This window comes from Eretmochelys imbricata, chromosome 17, assembly GCF_965152235.1.
Source record: "Eretmochelys imbricata isolate rEreImb1 chromosome 17, rEreImb1.hap1, whole genome shotgun sequence".
Lineage (NCBI taxonomy): Eukaryota > Metazoa > Chordata > Testudines > Cheloniidae > Eretmochelys > Eretmochelys imbricata.
Window position 1 is genome coordinate 559884 of NC_135588.1, and position 15649 is coordinate 575532.

At 52.7% G+C, this 15649-nt stretch overlaps 1 protein-coding gene across 2 annotated transcripts; it reads left to right on the forward strand.

The window, feature by feature from the left end:
• On the forward strand, window positions 1-11485 carry LOC144276618 (apoptosis-inducing factor 3-like). Of its 2 annotated transcripts, XM_077836848.1 has the most exons (17): window positions 1-92; window positions 682-791; window positions 3324-3433; window positions 4294-4338; window positions 4436-4517; window positions 4700-4812; window positions 5792-5878; window positions 6333-6424; window positions 6626-6756; window positions 7418-7533; window positions 8070-8141; window positions 8472-8535; window positions 9135-9211; window positions 9300-9417; window positions 9845-9943; window positions 10425-10500; window positions 11190-11482. In XM_077836848.1, exons 1-17 carry the CDS (start codon window positions 31-33, stop codon window positions 11296-11298), a joined length of 1563 nt encoding a protein of 520 aa, XP_077692974.1. In that variant the 5' UTR covers window positions 1-30; the 3' UTR covers window positions 11299-11482. The 2 variants fall into 2 exon arrangements, with proteins under 2 accessions (XP_077692974.1, XP_077692973.1); XM_077836847.1 differs by lacking the exon at window positions 1-92 and having other exon boundaries at window positions 100-791; window positions 11190-11485.
• Window positions 11486-15649: the final 4164 nt, after the last annotated feature.

A 15649-nucleotide genomic window follows, 5' to 3' on the forward strand; every position in this document is an offset into this window, starting at 1 on the left:
GGCCAGCCGCTGAGACGGGCACCCACAAGCATGGACACTGAAGACAGCGTCACGGAGCAGGTCTGCCAGGAGTCAGAGGTCCAGGATGGCGAGTGAGTGTCAGATTATGGCAGGTTGGGGGTAACGTGAAAGGCCAGTTCCCATCACCTGCACTTGCTGACAGACCTGACCCAGGCCCTCTCCAGCTGAACTCAGCCCAACCTCTGTGTGACACCCAGTAAACCCCCCAGCCCCACCCGCATCCCCTGCTGGCACCCTGCATTAGCACATGGGGAGAGTGGGTCCTGCCTCAGCAAAGCGGGCCAAAGAGGTGGGTGTGCTGGGGGCTTCTGCTCCTGTTCTGCGCCTCAGCAACAAGGCTTCATTTAAGAGGTGGCTTGGCTGGGACTCCTGTGAACCAAGGAGGAGGAGGCAGGTTAGGAAGAAGCCAGCTCCGCAAAAGCCCACTGAGAGAGGCTGTAGGGGGCCTGGAGCCAAAGAAACACCAGCCCCATTGCCGTGGTTATTGGAGGCTCTTGTGGGACAAGCAAGGAGTCAGGTATGGCAGCCTTCTCCTCCAGCTGCCCCCGGGTGGGCTGATTCTGATCCCACTGCTCCCTGTGGTTGCCCCACCGTCCAGGCATTGCCTCCACCGTCCAGGGGTCCAGGCTCGCCATGTCGGCTTGTGCTTGTCTCCTGCAGGCTGCGGGAAGTGGAGGTTGCAGGCCACAAGGTGTTGCTGGCGAGGAGTAAGATGGAGTTCAGTGCTGTGGGGAGCAAGTGCACACATGCAGGAGCCTCTCTCAGCAAAGGTAAAACCCGGCGGGTATCTCCAGCTGCCAGGCAAAGCTCAGGCCATGGGCAAACGCAAGGTAGAGGCAAAGGTGTCAAAGGAGACACTGTGCAGAGGACGGGCAGCATCCCTCCAGGAGCTGCTGCTTTTCTAATGCTTCCGCCTAGCAGCCTAGCTTCTCATTCCCTTTCTCACTGCACCTGCCTTCTCCTCTCTGTGCAAAAGGGCAAGGGAAGCCCATGCTGTCACCCCCAAGTCAGGGACAGCCCAGCCCCACAGTGGGAAATGAACCAGGATTCACCTGCTTTTCAGGGGGCTGCCTCAGCATGGTGCCATTGGCCTTGTCTCAAGTCACTGCTCTGGCCAAGCGCCCCCTGCTGGACTCTCACCAGACTGTTGTGTTTGGCTCCCTCCCCACACATACCAGGGCGCTTTACAGCAGGGGTTCGCACAAGAAATTTTTTGGTGGCCTCAGAGTGCGGCCACCGACTATTGCTGGTGGCCGCTCTGACAATTTTTCCTAAAATACTCGATTAACTTTAGGAAAAACAAATAAATATGTCCAAATCAATGTAATTTATTTATGTAGGGTTTTTTGCAGACTTGATAATAAAAATAATGTACCATTTTCTTTAAACAGAACAGAAACAAATAATGTGTTTTGCACGTTCTTGTCCCTTTCTGTTGTTGTTTCTTTTGCTTTTTGTGGTTGCTTATTTTTTTAAGACTTGCTAGGTAGTATGTCTGTTTCTGTGAAAAGTGATTAGTATTTTGTTAATATCACTTTTCACATCAAGAGACTTGCTAGCTAGCAGGGAGGCAGTGAAAAGTGATATTAACAAACATACAAATATCACTTTTCACAACAGACTTACTCAGCCCTGGCAAGCTGAGGGACAAATTAAGCCCTGGATGGGAAGGTGGGTAGAGAGGCAGCTGGGGGTTGGGGGCGATGAGGGGGGGTGAGACTGGGGACCAGAGCCCTTCAGTTCCGCAGCCAGGGACTGGGGCTGGGGGATGCAGTGGGGGCTGGGGGATGCAGAGGTCTGTTGGGGGGGGAGGTGAGCTTGGGGCTGGCAGTCACTGCCGCATGGCTGGGGGCTGGATCGTGTGGCCCCATGGCTGAAGTCTGAAACCCTGCAGCTGGGGGTCAGAGCCCGCTGCCACACGGCCACAGCCCGGGGCCAGACGAGGCTGCATGTTGGGGGGGGACTGAACCTGGAGCCAGGGTCAGGGCTCAAAGCCCGTGGCCAGGGGATGGAGCCTGCCACCACATAGCTGAAGCCTGTTGCCCACCACCTCAGATCTGAAGCCCAAGCCCCACTGCCTGCCTGCTCCTCCAGCATTTGTGGCTCCAGAGGGGTACAGGGCCCAACCCCTGCTTGCAGCCCTGGGGGAGGGGCCACTGCTTTGCCCCCCTCATCACCACGCAGGAGGCCATGGCTGCACAAAGAGCCCCTGGTGGCCACATTTGAGAAACGCTGCTTTAAAGCCTCCCTTCTTCTGAGTAGGCTGCAGCACTGGCTCTGTTTGGCCTCTTGGAGTTGCTTCCTGGGCACAGACTGTGATACCCCTTCATGGAAGTGGGACCTCATGCCTGGCTACCCTAGCTTCCCAGGACCCCCTTTTTTCAAGAGCTCCCACCTTGTGGGCACTTGGGTTCACACCTTTTAGAGACATGTGCCAATGGACTCAAACAGATACCTTGTGCACAGGGATTTTTGAAAACAATCACTCTTTACTAAGCTAAACAGTAACACCAGCATGCCATATCCTGTCTCAGTTTCCTCACCACTCGCAAGCATTCTTTGGGAACTGGGTAGTCTCCTAAGAAGTCCAGGGTCTTTCCTCTTTCCATTCCCTCCTGCACATGGCTTCTCCTCCAGAACATAGAGTCGCTCTTGCTCCCTCCCTCCCTCTCTCTCTACCCCACAAGCAGTAGCTTTCAACACCCTGAAATGTGAGAGGCCCTTCTTTTTATAACTTTCCCCTTTGTCAGCTGACCTCCAATCAGCTTGAATTCTGCTCTACCAGATGATCAGTTGCCTTGTTACCAGCCCACCAGGCAAACTGGTTCTTCTGGGCAGTAGTCAGCTCACTGACCTAGGGGGCCTCCACTTGAATAGAAGGCCTAACAGTTTAACAACCCACCATTGTTAGTCCTGGGTCATCACCTCTGGAAATTTCAGCCCAAGCTGGAGGTAAAAAGACAGCAGAGGAACTAGATCAGCCTTGCACTCCAAATGGAGTTTGCAGTTCAGTCTAGATACATGAAGAGTCCATAATATCAACCAGAATTCATAAGTTGTACACAGGATTCCCCAAATGATCTCACCCATACAGTACTTCTCAAGGATAGTGAAGAGGTACACAGTGCTGCTTCACAACACCTAATGAGGTGGACAAGAATCCTGAACCCAGTTTGCAGAAGTGAACAACTTACCCATGGTGCATCACATTACAGTCCAAGATGGGAATAGACTCCAGGAGTCCTGACAACAAGTTCTGTTCTACTCACTAGACAACACTTTCCTTGGTGTGTGACTTGCAGGAGTCTTGGCGGGTAACAGACTGCGCTGTCCCTGGCATGGTGCCTGCTTCAATATCAGAACTGGAGACATTGAGGAATACCCAACTCTGGACTGTCTTCCCTGCTTTAAGGTGACATTATCCTTGTTACTTTTCATTCTACATCTCAGCTTGTTCTGTCTACTCTGTATTTGCTTCCCTTTTTGCCTCATCCATTCCAGTACCTGCCACTCTACATCCAGCTTGGGCCCTGGCCTCACCAGCAATTCTGTGGAAATGTTAGAATTCTCTTCCCTGGCCACCACTCTCCACAGTGGTTACTGAAGTACTGGTTTCCGGGACCATATGGCTCTAGTACCTAAATGCCTTTTCAGAAGCCTTGTTAGCCCCCTTGCCCCACATTGATGAGTAGAGCTTTTGAAAGGAAGGATTTTCACAACTCTCTGAAAACAAATCATGTAATACTTCTGTAAGTGCTAGCAGGGTCTGTTTGAGCTGCTTTGGCATTGAGAGGTGCCTAAAAATCACTCTGAACTTGTCAGATGGAGCGTGGTATTCTGTGGGCTTGGGTGATCAGCTGGACAGAAGCATCCAAATGTGACCTGCCCAAACCCACCTTCAGCAGAGGGGCACTAGCGCTCCTCACTCTTTAGAAGAGTGAAACATGAGACCGTCCAGCACGCTTTCTTTTCCCCTTAGGGCTGCTCTAGCTTTTGGCCTTTGAGAGACTCCTTAGGCTGAAAGCCCTGGGTTGCTTCTTTGGCATCAGGTTGCCTTATTAGTTCCACATGCTCATTGTGCCTTCACTGAAGACCATCCCACCTCCAGTGCCCACCCTCCTCCTCCTCAGTGCCGCTTGGCCCCAGAGTAACCCAGGCTTTGGTAGCAGCCATCTCTTGCAGGACACACACACTCCAAAGCAAAGGCTCCTCAGTAAATTCCCAGCAGCCTCAGCTGTGCACTGAAATCCCACTCTTCTTCGGTCTTTGCAGGTGCGAGTGGAAGACGGGAAGGTATTTATTACTGCAAAAAAAAAGGTACTGATCTCACCTGCTCTCACTGAGTAACCACAGCAAAGGTGGTCCAGGGACCAGTTGCCATTGTTTGAATAATTTCTTCTTTTCTTTCTACCAGGACCTTGAAAGTGACCGAAGGCTGAAGGCCATGAGTGAGCGATGCAAGAGCAACGAGAACACAATGCTGCTCCTGGGTGGAGGTCAGTGAATCAGAAGACAAAGTCTGAACACAAGCACCTGTGCTTTGGTTATGTAGCTTGTATGTCAGCCCCTCGGGCACATGCTGGGTCTGCTGGGCTCTTCTCCAGGGGTGCCAGGAGCGTTCCTCCTGCGTGGCTAGTAAGTCGTGCCAGAAGAGGTGAGACTCATGTTTCTCTCACAGGTACAGCTGCACTGGTCTGTGCAGAAACACTTCGTCAGGAAGGCTTTACAGGCAGGATCATCATGGTAACCAAAGAAAAGCATGTCCCATATGACAGGACCCAACTAAGCAAGGTTTGTGCATGGCCAGAGCTTCTCTTAAGAACTGTGATTGAGGGGATGGACTGGGGAGGGTGGGGGGAAGGACAGGAATTAGTAAAAGCTTCCGTCAGTGAACCACAGTCAGAGCTCCAGCTGCTTCAGCAGAGCCCAGTTACCCAGGGCTGTGAGCAGAGCCTGGCTATAGGGAGGTTACATTGTTCAGCAAGTTTCAGAGTAGCAGCCATGTTAGCTGTATCTGCAAAAAGAAAAGGAGTACTTGTGGCACCTTAGAGACTAACAAATTTATTTGAGCATAAGTTTTCATGAGCTACAGCATTCGATGAAGTGAGCTGTAGCTTACGAAAGCTTATGCTCAAATAAATTTGTTAGTCTCTAAGGAGCCACAAGTACTCCTTTTCTCATTGTCCAGCAAATCATAGAATATCAGGGTTGGAAAGGCCCTCAGGAGGTCATCTAGTCCCACCCCCTGCTCAAAGCAGGACCAATCCCCAGTTTTTGCCCCAGATCCCTAAATGGCCCCTTCAAGGATTGAACTCACAACCCAGGGTTTAGCAGGCCAAAGCTCAAACCACTGAGCTATCCCTCCCACCCAACTGTCCCTACCCACTCCCTACAGTGCCTCCTCGTGGGACAGGCTTGGCCAGAAGCAGTTCTGAGCCAGTGATCTTACCCCATTCCCTGCAGCCTCTCCTGCTATAGACATGGTTGGCTTGCGGGAGGGCAGTTCGGTTTACTAATAAGAAAACACATTGCCCATGGTTTCAGAGTAGCAGCCGTGTTAGTCTGTATCCGCAAAAAGAAAAGGAAGACTTGTGTTAGTCTCTAATGTGCCACAAGTACTCCTTTTCTTATTGCCCATTGCGAACATTTCCCATGAGGAAACTCCAGAAACCCAGATCCAGGTTGCAGCCCATGTGCTGTTAACCTCCTGCACAGTGCGACTGGCTTTGTGGAGCTGCTCCTCATTCCTGGTGCTTTGCTTCACTTCCAGGCGATGGATAAGACACTAGAGAGCATTTACCTGCGGCAGCAGGACTTCTTTGAGGCTCATGGAGTAGAAGTTTGGACCGAAAAAGAGGTGAAGGAGCGGCAGCAGCTCACCTTTATCAAAAGATCAGTCCTTGTCCCAAACACTGGCCTGGGAGCAGGGGACCATTGCTGCAGAATACTGTAGTTCTCCTCTGGAATGGGGGGTTGATTAATCACTCTGTGTGGGCACACACAGTGCATGTTGGGAGTCGCACACCAAAGTCAGGGTTACCTGCTGAGCATTGGTACATGGGGGTAAACTAGTGGCAGACAGGCAGCAGTCCCATGGGAGGGAGGTGACTTTAGAAGGGGGCATATGGCACACTGGAGCTTTGGGTTCCAAACTGGGAAATGTAGCACTCTCCCACCTTGTACTTGGGGGCAAAGAGCAGACGGGGCTGGGGGCACACAGGTGCCTGCGTGGCTATGCACTACATGTACTTAGGCAGGCTGTGGAATGGAGGAGTGAGCAGTACGCTGCCCCGTGCCTTTCCTTGCTGCAGGTGGTGTCCGTGGACACACAGGGGCAGAAAGCCCACTTCCAGGATGGGGCCTTCCAGAGGTACGACCAGCTCCTCATTGCGACAGGCAGCAGGTGAGAAAGCAAGGCAGCCACGTGTGCCTGGCACAGGGGCCTGAGATGGGCTGAGTGCAGCAGGCCTTTGACCTCTTCAGGGCCGTCAGCTCCCTGAGCCTCTGGGTGGGGTGGGTGCGTCTCTGTGCACGCAGCGGATGGGCAGACACAGCTGTCTTTTAAGATGCATGGCAACTGTAACTGAAGTCTCCTCTCCTGCAGCCCCAGGCAGCTCCAGTGCCCCGGCTCAGACCTGGAGAATGTGTGTTCCCTGCAAACCCCAGAGGATGCTAACAGGATTCTCCACCTAGCAACTGGCAAGAGGGTGGTGATTCTAGGCGCATCATTCATTGGTAGGAGACTGGCATAGCAGCTGCCTGACTGCACATAACAAGTCAGAATAGGGGTGGGGTCAGATCACTAATTATAAGCAGAGCCTTGAAATTTATTTTCACCATGTGTGCTGATTAACCAATAGCCATTTGCCAATGGGTGGCCGCTCCCTGCTATTCTGGGCTGTGCATTACTCCATGGGGAGTGCCCGCCAAGCCGTTCCTCTGGGAGTGCTAAGAACTGCAAACAGCACTTAGACCTGGAGGAAGGGGATTTATTTTATGGAGGTGTCCCTTCATCCTTCAGGAGTGCAGGCTGCCTCGTTCAGCACCACCTGGGAGAGTGGGGAAGGTTTGCTGTGCCCTGGGGAGGGAAACAGGCCAGACGTGCAGCTAGTGAGGTGCATAGGGGGATGGAGAAGTCTTTGCCCTTCCTGGTAGTTGGATCCCTGGTGAATCCCAGAAAGATTCAGGATACTAGAGACTGATACTTGAGGAGCCCCATGGCTGTATAAAAGCAGGCAGCAGGGGCAGCATCTCTGACGCCCTTCCCACCCCCCCGGCTAAAAGGTTTCCAGCTTCATCCCTATTTCTAGGGAGAAGGTTGGTGCTGGGGAAGGGGGGGGTGTGTGTGCGCGCATGCTTGTGCCAATTTCACTGCAGGTGTGTCCATTGTGTGCAGGGATGGAGGTAGCTGCCTTCCTTTCAGACAGGGCCAGCACCATCTGCGTGGTGGAAAGAGGGGAGTTCCCCTTCCAGGCAGTGCTGGGGCCTCAGGTCGGAGGCGTTGCCATGAAGGTATAATTAATAGCGGACAGAGAATGCACACAAATCCAAGTGGTGGGGAAGCCCTACGCTGACCTCATGAGCGCAAACCTCCTGCCCACTCTGTGCCCGAGACAACACTTACCCCTCCCTACCTGCCTTGCACACAGCTCCCTCACGTGCACACACACGGGGGCTATTCCCAGCCACCCCTCCCTAGCCACACTGGTCTCCTCTCATCCCCTCTTGATTCTGGCCTCATCCTCACATCTCCCCCAAGCTAACAGTCCCACCTTATGTGCTAGGCCTCCCCTGTTCGAGCACAGGCTGGGGGCCCAGAAGGGGGCATGGCTGTTGCTCCATCAGCTGTAGGAGATGCCAGCTCTCTCATCCACAGGACCAACTTGGGGGGTACTTGGAGAACCCTAGTGGGCAGAGCTGGCCAGTGGCCCAGCTATTTGCCTGGGTTTCTGGAAGGGGAGGAATGTGTAATTGTTGAATTAATCAGGAATAGAACATTGATGAGAAGAGCCATTTTGGGCCAGGGTAATTCCTCTTCCTTGTTTCAGATGCTGCAGAATAAAAGAGTGAAATTCTACATGAAGGCTGAAATCTCTGAGCTGCGAGGAGAGAACAGAAAGGTTAGCAAGTCTTTAACACCAGCTCCACACCTGGACTGCTACCAAAATCTGCTTCCAATCTGGGCCTATACCATTCCACTCCCGTCCCGTGTTCCTTCCACAGCCCGTGTAATCTCCAGGCTCCCAGGCCACTAAACTCTACATTTGTATCACCTACAAAGGCACTAGCTTGCTCTCCACTGCCCCTAGGATCAGAGTCTGCTGGGCCCAGAAAAATGGATTGGGTGGTCCAGGGAAGCAAAGCACCATAGCGAGGGCAGGCTGGGGGTGTCTCTGGGCGGAGGAGGTTCTGAGGCACCATCTCAGTGGATGGTGTTGCCTGTTTCCTAGGTTACAGAGGCTGTTTTGGCCAGTGGAGAGACGCTACCTGCGGATGTGGTGGTGGTGGGAATAGGTAAGAGACTAAACAGTACGCCTTTGCTTTGTATAGACACCATCGTACTGATGCTGCCCCTCACCTTCCAGGACCTCTGCGTATCCAACACTAGCTAAAACCCAAAGCACTGCTGGCCACCGTAAAACAGAGCCTGGCTGGCTCACATTCCAAGACTAACTCCCAAGAGAATAATTACTCCCTCTACCCTAGCCCCAACCAACTCCAGCCCCCCGAGATACCCTGAGCATGGCATGCTGGCGGCTTGATTGCCTTACACTCTCCCTTCCTATAGTACTGCTCCAGCAGTCCCCCTCCAGGGATCTGTTCTTACACCTATTGCGCCTGTTACCAAAATACCTTGCCCCGCTTAGAGCTGGGGTTTGGCTACCCCTCTTCAAGCTCAACCAGCCCCTGGCCTGTATCCCTCATGCAACTCTCACTGTCACCCTCACCTCCATATGCTGCTGTATGTTCTTACTGCACTTTGCCCAACTCCAGCCCATGCTGGATTGAATGATACTTAAGCAGCTGTGCTCCCTCCTGCACTGGCCTATGTCACTCCTGCCACACCCCTTGCTTGGAGCCCAACTCATAAGTTTCCTCATCTTTCCCCAAAGGTGTCGCCTCCAACTCAGGGTTCCTGAAGGACACTTCAATTGCTCTGGACCGCAGAGGTGCCATCCTGGTGGATTTGGTGCGTAAGTTCCTGTGAGGCACGCACACATCACTTTTAAGGTGCCGCGCATGTTAGTTCATTAATCGCACCCTTTCTCCCCTCTTAGTTCATGCAAACCAACGTCCCAGGAGTCTTTGCTGCTGGGGATGTGACTTCATTTCCAGTCACACTGTTCGGTGGGACGACCGCCACCATCCGTCACTGGCAGATGGCACAGGCTCATGGTGAGGGACTGCAGGAGCAACAGCACTATCTGTGTCTGCCTCCTGTCCCAACACAGCTGGGAAAACAGGCTTGAGAAGTGGTCACTCAAGGCTGCAAGGGCTGTAGGACATGAAGAGCCACTATCTATGCACCAAACCAGCTCAAGCCCCACTGATCAGCTCACGTGCCATGCAATGGGGCCAGCTCTGACCAAATGGCAGAGGGAGGGAAGGGAAGGGGTCACGCACGTAGAGGTGGGTAGCTGCTCCAGCCAACCCAGCTGCCAGCACGAGTCAGTCGTTGGAAGCAATATCCTGCTTCCCACCTTGAGCCAGGACAGGAGACAGGCTTCATAAGCTGATGAACCTGAAGTTTTAAAAGTCTCCCCTGAAAGTATCTTCTGGAAAAATACATTTTCCCCTCCTGGGGTTTTCTGGGTCGTTTCAGGTCACATTGCTGCTTTAAACATGCTGAAGAAGCAGAAGGCATTGCACACAGTTCCCTTCTTTTGGACCTCGTTGCTCGGAAAAAGCATCCGCTATGCAGGTGGGAGGGGAGCAGAAAAGCTGGGACAACCGCTATTCCCCTGCCCCATACCTCTGCAGAGCTAGGTGCTCAGATACTGCAGGGATGGGGACCTAATAAGCACCCAGAGAGATGTTTGAACCATTCTCCAAGTCAATCAGAGAAAGTGAGGGTGAGAAGTCCCCCACCCCCAAGCCCCTTTTTTAATTTGGGGAAGCTATAGCTGAAAGTAGAAAACCCAGTGTCAAGTCACAGCCCAGGACACTAGAGTCAGAGGTCATGTCCCTGGGGCCCTGGAGACAAGGGTCACCCTCTCTCCCCTTGGCCACGGCCAGAGCCCTCACTGCATAGAGCATGCAGCCCAGCTCCCGCCTCAGGGTCTTTCCACTGGTCTACTGAGCAGTCTCCTCCCCCCACCCCCAAAGTTATTTGGTCATTAAGCTTAAGGGGCATGATGGCATTCACCCAGACCTAGGCCCCACTGCATCTTCTGTGTTTGCAGGCTATGGGAAAGGATACACAGATACTGTTGTGAAGGGAAATCTGGAGCAGCTGAAGTTCTTGGTCTTTTACATCAAGTGAGTGAATCTGTAACCCAATTAGCTTAGAACTCTTGGCAAGTCAGAGCCAGACCCGACCAGCATATCTGCCAAGAACTTACTCTTCCTGTGCAGAATGCAGCACAGACGTCCGTGGTGCTCTGGGGAACAGCCTGTATGCAGCTCCTGGGGACGGTCCTTGGCAGTACTGCAGGGGCACGCTCCACACCATCCTTCCAAGGGCGTGTGCAACAGGGTTGCTGTCCATCCAGCTTCTGCACTGTGGCCGGGGCATGCACAGGAGGGAGGAACAGGCCCCAAAGAAGAAGATTGGCAGATCTTTCAACAGCCTCCCTGATTTATAGAAAAGCTTCCTTCTGAGGTTCAATATTAAAACTGTAGGGTCCCAGGATTCAGAGACTGAGGCATATCAGCCCTGGAGAGAGGAAGGGAGAAGTAGGAAGCAGGACAGCATCTGTTTGCTCTGATTCTTAACATATTCAGTGCTTGATCCCCATGGGCACTGTGCACGTTAGCAGACCCACACTTCGCCATGGACCAGCCTCCGCTGTCACTGCACATGGGGGATGCCAGCACCTGCCCAGCTCAGAGCCTATTAAAGCTGGCCCTGGACCAGCAGTCCCTCAAGCTCTAGGAGGCTGCAGTGCTCTGTCACTCAAGGGTGTGGAGGGGAGAATCTCTCATTTGCTGAGGCTTTTCTCTTTCAGGAATGATTACGTGATTGCAGTAGCCAGCCTGAACTTTGACCCCATGGTCTCCCTGGTAGCTGAGGTCATGTACTCTGGCAGACAAATCTCAAAAGCAGAGGCCCAGTGAGTAACTCAGCTGACCCACTAAGTTCATGCCCCATGAGGTTACTGCTGCCTTGTTAGCATCAGCCCTGCCTGACCCAGAGCACTGGGTCACAGGCAGCCTTTTCCTCAGCGTCCTGTCTTCTGTTGCAGGTCCTCGGATACAACCTGGATGAAGCAAGCCTAACCTGAGACTGCCTAGGGGCTCAGTAAGACCCATTTCCCATACCCCGTCGTCCCACTTAGGAGAAATAAAAACCAGCATGAAATACAGCAGGAGCCCTGCTTTTCTTGTCTGCAATCACAGCCACAGCATCCCTTCTCTTTACTTGGGGGCAGCAACCAGGAAAGTGTATTATTGGGGGCGGGGCAGGGGAGAGAAGAGAAGTGCCAGATCAACCAGACATAACTTGTCTTCTCTTCTGTAGCGGGAAAGCTGCTGGGCTGAAGAACAGCGGGCTGCCACGTTCTCCTGGAACTCAGCTGAATGGCGGCCAGGGCCAGGGCCTGAGCAAACAGGGGAAGCTCATATCCCCACCCTGCCGTCAGTCTGACAGCTCTATTTTAAAAAATGCCCCTGAATAGCGGCCAGTAAGAGAGAAGAGATTTCATGGAGATTAGTAGCACGTCTAACAGCAAAGCAGAGAGGCACCTTTTCTCCAGCAAGGGGCGCTGCAGCCTGGATAAAAGTCTTTCACGCAGCTAGAATCCAGCCCCATGCTCTCTGTCCAAGAGCTAAAGCGTAATGCAGTTTCACTAATACTGCACCTCCTCTCATGAGTAGGGGCACAAGGTGCCAGAGCAAGTTAGAGGACATTAAATGTTTCCTAGGCTGAGGCCTGCCTGCTACAATAGCATCGCTTGGGAACTTTAAATATTGCATTAGTTTCCTCAGTGTTTCCTACCTCTAGTGAAACATGTCAGCCCCTCCCAGCCCTAGGAATCTCAACCCCGAGCCTCGGTTATGTGCTACTTCCCCCCTGCAGCATGGAATGTTATCAGATCTCGGGCTACATCTCTGCTTGGAGAGGAGACGTTACAGGAAGAGCCAGATGGTGCAGGAAGTGCTCTATGCCTGAGGGAAGCGTTACAGAATCTCCCATGCCCAGACTGGCTGTTAGGTGCTGCTTTCCACAGGCAATTTAATGCATTGGCTCTTTGGTGGTCACAGGGCAGGTTGCAGAGTAGGGTCAAGCTGTGTGAGCTGGTCATGCTCAACTTTGGACAACTGCATTCTGCTAGCCTAAAATCACGCTGGCTTCAATTGGATAGAGCATTCAATCACTTTCTGGCCTAAGCTGCCTCAGTGTTCCTCCCCAGTTGCAGCTGCATTTTAGCAGTGGCAAAAGTAGTTGTGTGGTTTGCAGAGCACAGTGGACTCCTGCATGATGAGAGGGGCACTAAAAATGGTTAAGATTGAACTGTGCTAAACAGTGTGGGGATGACAGCAGGGGCAAGGGGAAGCGGGAAGAGCTGTCCCATTCTTTAGTGCTACATGATTCACAGCACCTTGTATTTCAAGAGATGTCTGAGGAGGCCCCTTCCAAGGTAGGAACAGCTGAGATGGAGGAAGTGGAAGCAGAGCAGAAGGGTGGCCCGAAGGGAGAAAGCTGCTCAGATGGCCCCATATAAAGCAACTGCTTCTACCTCATTCAAAACAGCTTTTTGCCCCCCTAAGCACTTCACCACATGCTCAACACTGAGCAGAAGCCAGATGCCACGTCTGACCTTACAAGACAGAAAACCCAGCCAGCTGCAATAGAAGGGACTGACTATGGATCAAAGGCACAGAGGGTGTCGTTCCCCCCCGCCACCCACATGGTCACCTAACAATGATTGAAGATCAAATAAATTCAGCTCTGGCCTGACAAGCTCCAACCAAAACCAGCTGAGTTAGGGACTAGGCGGATCTTAGCCTGAAGACCATCCATAGACAAACTCCAGCAGCCAGGAAGCTCTGTTTACTTGTAAGTTGATAGTGAAACGCCTGGAACAGAAGCACCTACTGCTGCCCGTGCTGGTCCCAGACCGAAACGAGTAGCCCAAACCAGTGGAAGGCATCCCATGGCATATCATCCCATGGTATTCCTGCCAAAGACCCATTGCTGGAACCACTCCATTGCCATGGACCATGGCCTGGCAGACCACTTTACAACAGCTCAGCCTCCTAGCAGCGAGAGTCCCACCTGGCTCAGCCTTCAGAGGGCCTACCTGGATGCTCAAGTCTGGCTCCCTCAAGAGCTTATTATGCCACTGAAGCTTCTTTCAACCATGTGACCGTTAGCCATGTAGCAGCATCCCTTGGTGAACATGCTTCGTAACCCATGGGTCTTCCAAAGTACAGCTTGAGTGAACATAAATCCAGCCAGGGAGCAGGTGGTTCCTAATTCAGGGGCCAGTTTCTCCTCCCCACCCACACTTGCAAGGCAGGGAGAAACTAGTCTGGTAGGCTATGCTGAGAAGAGGCTACACCATTGCTTTCTAGCCTCCATGTGAGGGCCGCTCCCTGGGAAAGCCTGTGTGATCATTGCACAGCCCATGCCGCCTTCATTTTAGCAGGCCTGCTGGAAAGTAGCACCTCCAGGCTGCTTCTGCTGCAGCGAGGGGGTCCCGCCTCAAGAGGATAGCGGCTTGCACTTGGCAGCGGCTTGGCTGGTCCCTGACCAAAAGCACCACCTGCCAAGCCGCTTTCTGGGGCTGCTCTGTGCTATAAATAGGGAGGCAGACTGTAATCGCTAAGGACAAAGGCCTGGCCCCAGACCTGAGCAGAGCTATATATGGCAGAGCATGGGGGCACATGGCAGAGAGTTTTCATCTTGCCCCAGGCTGATCAGTGTCTGCTGTGGAGCAGAAAGTCCAAGAGCCCTCTCAGCATGGCCAGAGTTGTTTTTGCTGCACATATATACAAATGCCTCACCCTACAGCAGCAAGTTCCATGGGTTACTTGGGGCAGCTGTGATGCTGCCCGTGTCATGGCCATATGCATGTCAGTTCCCTCCCCTATGGGAGCAGGGCAAGGAGTAGACAGCAACTACCTTCTCAACAGCTGTGATGGTGAAGCTATAGCACTCTCATTCTTCTTTCCAAACTAGACAGCCTTCTCTCGGAGCACAGGGATTCTCCACTAGCATGCCTCAGAGAGCTTGCAGTTCCCACTCCCCTCATGGGCCCTTCTGCTTGCCATGACTAAAGTGGAGCACCGTCATCTGAGCAATGACATTCCACTAACATACACAGGGGCACCTACCTGCTTACATAGCTCGAGCAGGCAGGGTGCCTGAGTGGGGAAATAGTCACTGATCCCACATTCCCCAGGCTATTCAGCTATTGTCAGAAGAACCTAAAACACAGGCAGTCACATTCCTCCTATTCCATTGTGCTGAGGGGGTCCTGCAGGAGTGCAACCCCCCACCACACTACCATACATGTAGGGCAGGCCCTGGCTGTCCCTCACAAGATGCTGGTTCCTGGGGGAAAAGCATGAACACTCCACCCTATGTCCCATCATCTCTCCAAGCACTTCCCCTGCCATCTCCACATCAGTACTACAGTGCTCTACAGCAGTGGTTTTCAGCCTTTTCTCATTTGCAGACTCCCAAAAAAATTTCAAATGGAGATGCAGACCCCTTTGGAAATCTCAAAACAGGGTGCAGGTCCCCAGGGGTCCAAGGACCACTGCCCTATAGAGGGGCTGGCAGCACATCCCTTGGAGCCCAACTCCAACAAACCGCCATTACCTATCAGGACAGCACAGCTGTGTGAACTCACAAGTCATCAGGGGGTGAGGAAGAGCAGCTCAGGAGAAGCCTGGAGTGTGGTTTCAGCAGTCCTTTGCTGACTAAACCCATCACAGTTGGTGTGAAATGGACCCCTGCTTGGCAGCCATAGTAGAGGTCAAGGACTGAATGGACCACAGAGGCCAAACTGTCCTCATCAGTCCAGGTCAAGGAAGCCTCCCACACTGCCCCTAGCAATTAGGCTCCAAGGCTGTAACCAGCACAGAAAGTTGTCTTAGAGTCAGGTGTCCATTAGCAAATTAGAATATGAGGTTCTACCAAGTCACCCAGGGCTAGCCCAGGTCTACTGGGTGAGCCGAAGTGCACTCCCTCCTGTGACTGGAAGCAGGTTACAAGTCCAAATTGCTGGTGAGGTGAAGGCTGCAAAGATAATCAGTGAGAAAAAGCCGGGCTTGGGCCCTTCTGCTTCTCTGACAGTGGAAGGCAGCATGGAAGGGTTGGCAACTTTTCCTGCATGTTTTAACATTAGGCATCAGGTTCTCATCTACCATGGAAGCCTACAGAGGCTGGAGAGCTGTTAGACACCACATCCCATCTCTCCAAGGCGAGAGCTCCCAGTCCAGTTGAGACCTCCACCAT

Bases quoted from the DNA above. Each gene is read 5' to 3' on its own strand.
- LOC144276618 (XM_077836847.1), top strand. From the start codon at position 269: ATGGGGAGAGTGGGTCCTGCCTCAGCAAAGCGGGCCAAAGAGGTGGGT. The intron at 5,879-6,332 runs GTGAAGGAGCGG...TCCTTGCTGCAG, and splicing joins AAGTTTGGACCGAAAAAGAG to GTGGTGTCCGTGGACACACA. The intron at 9,418-9,844 runs GTGAGGGACTGC...GGGTCGTTTCAG, and splicing joins GCAGATGGCACAGGCTCATG to GTCACATTGCTGCTTTAAAC.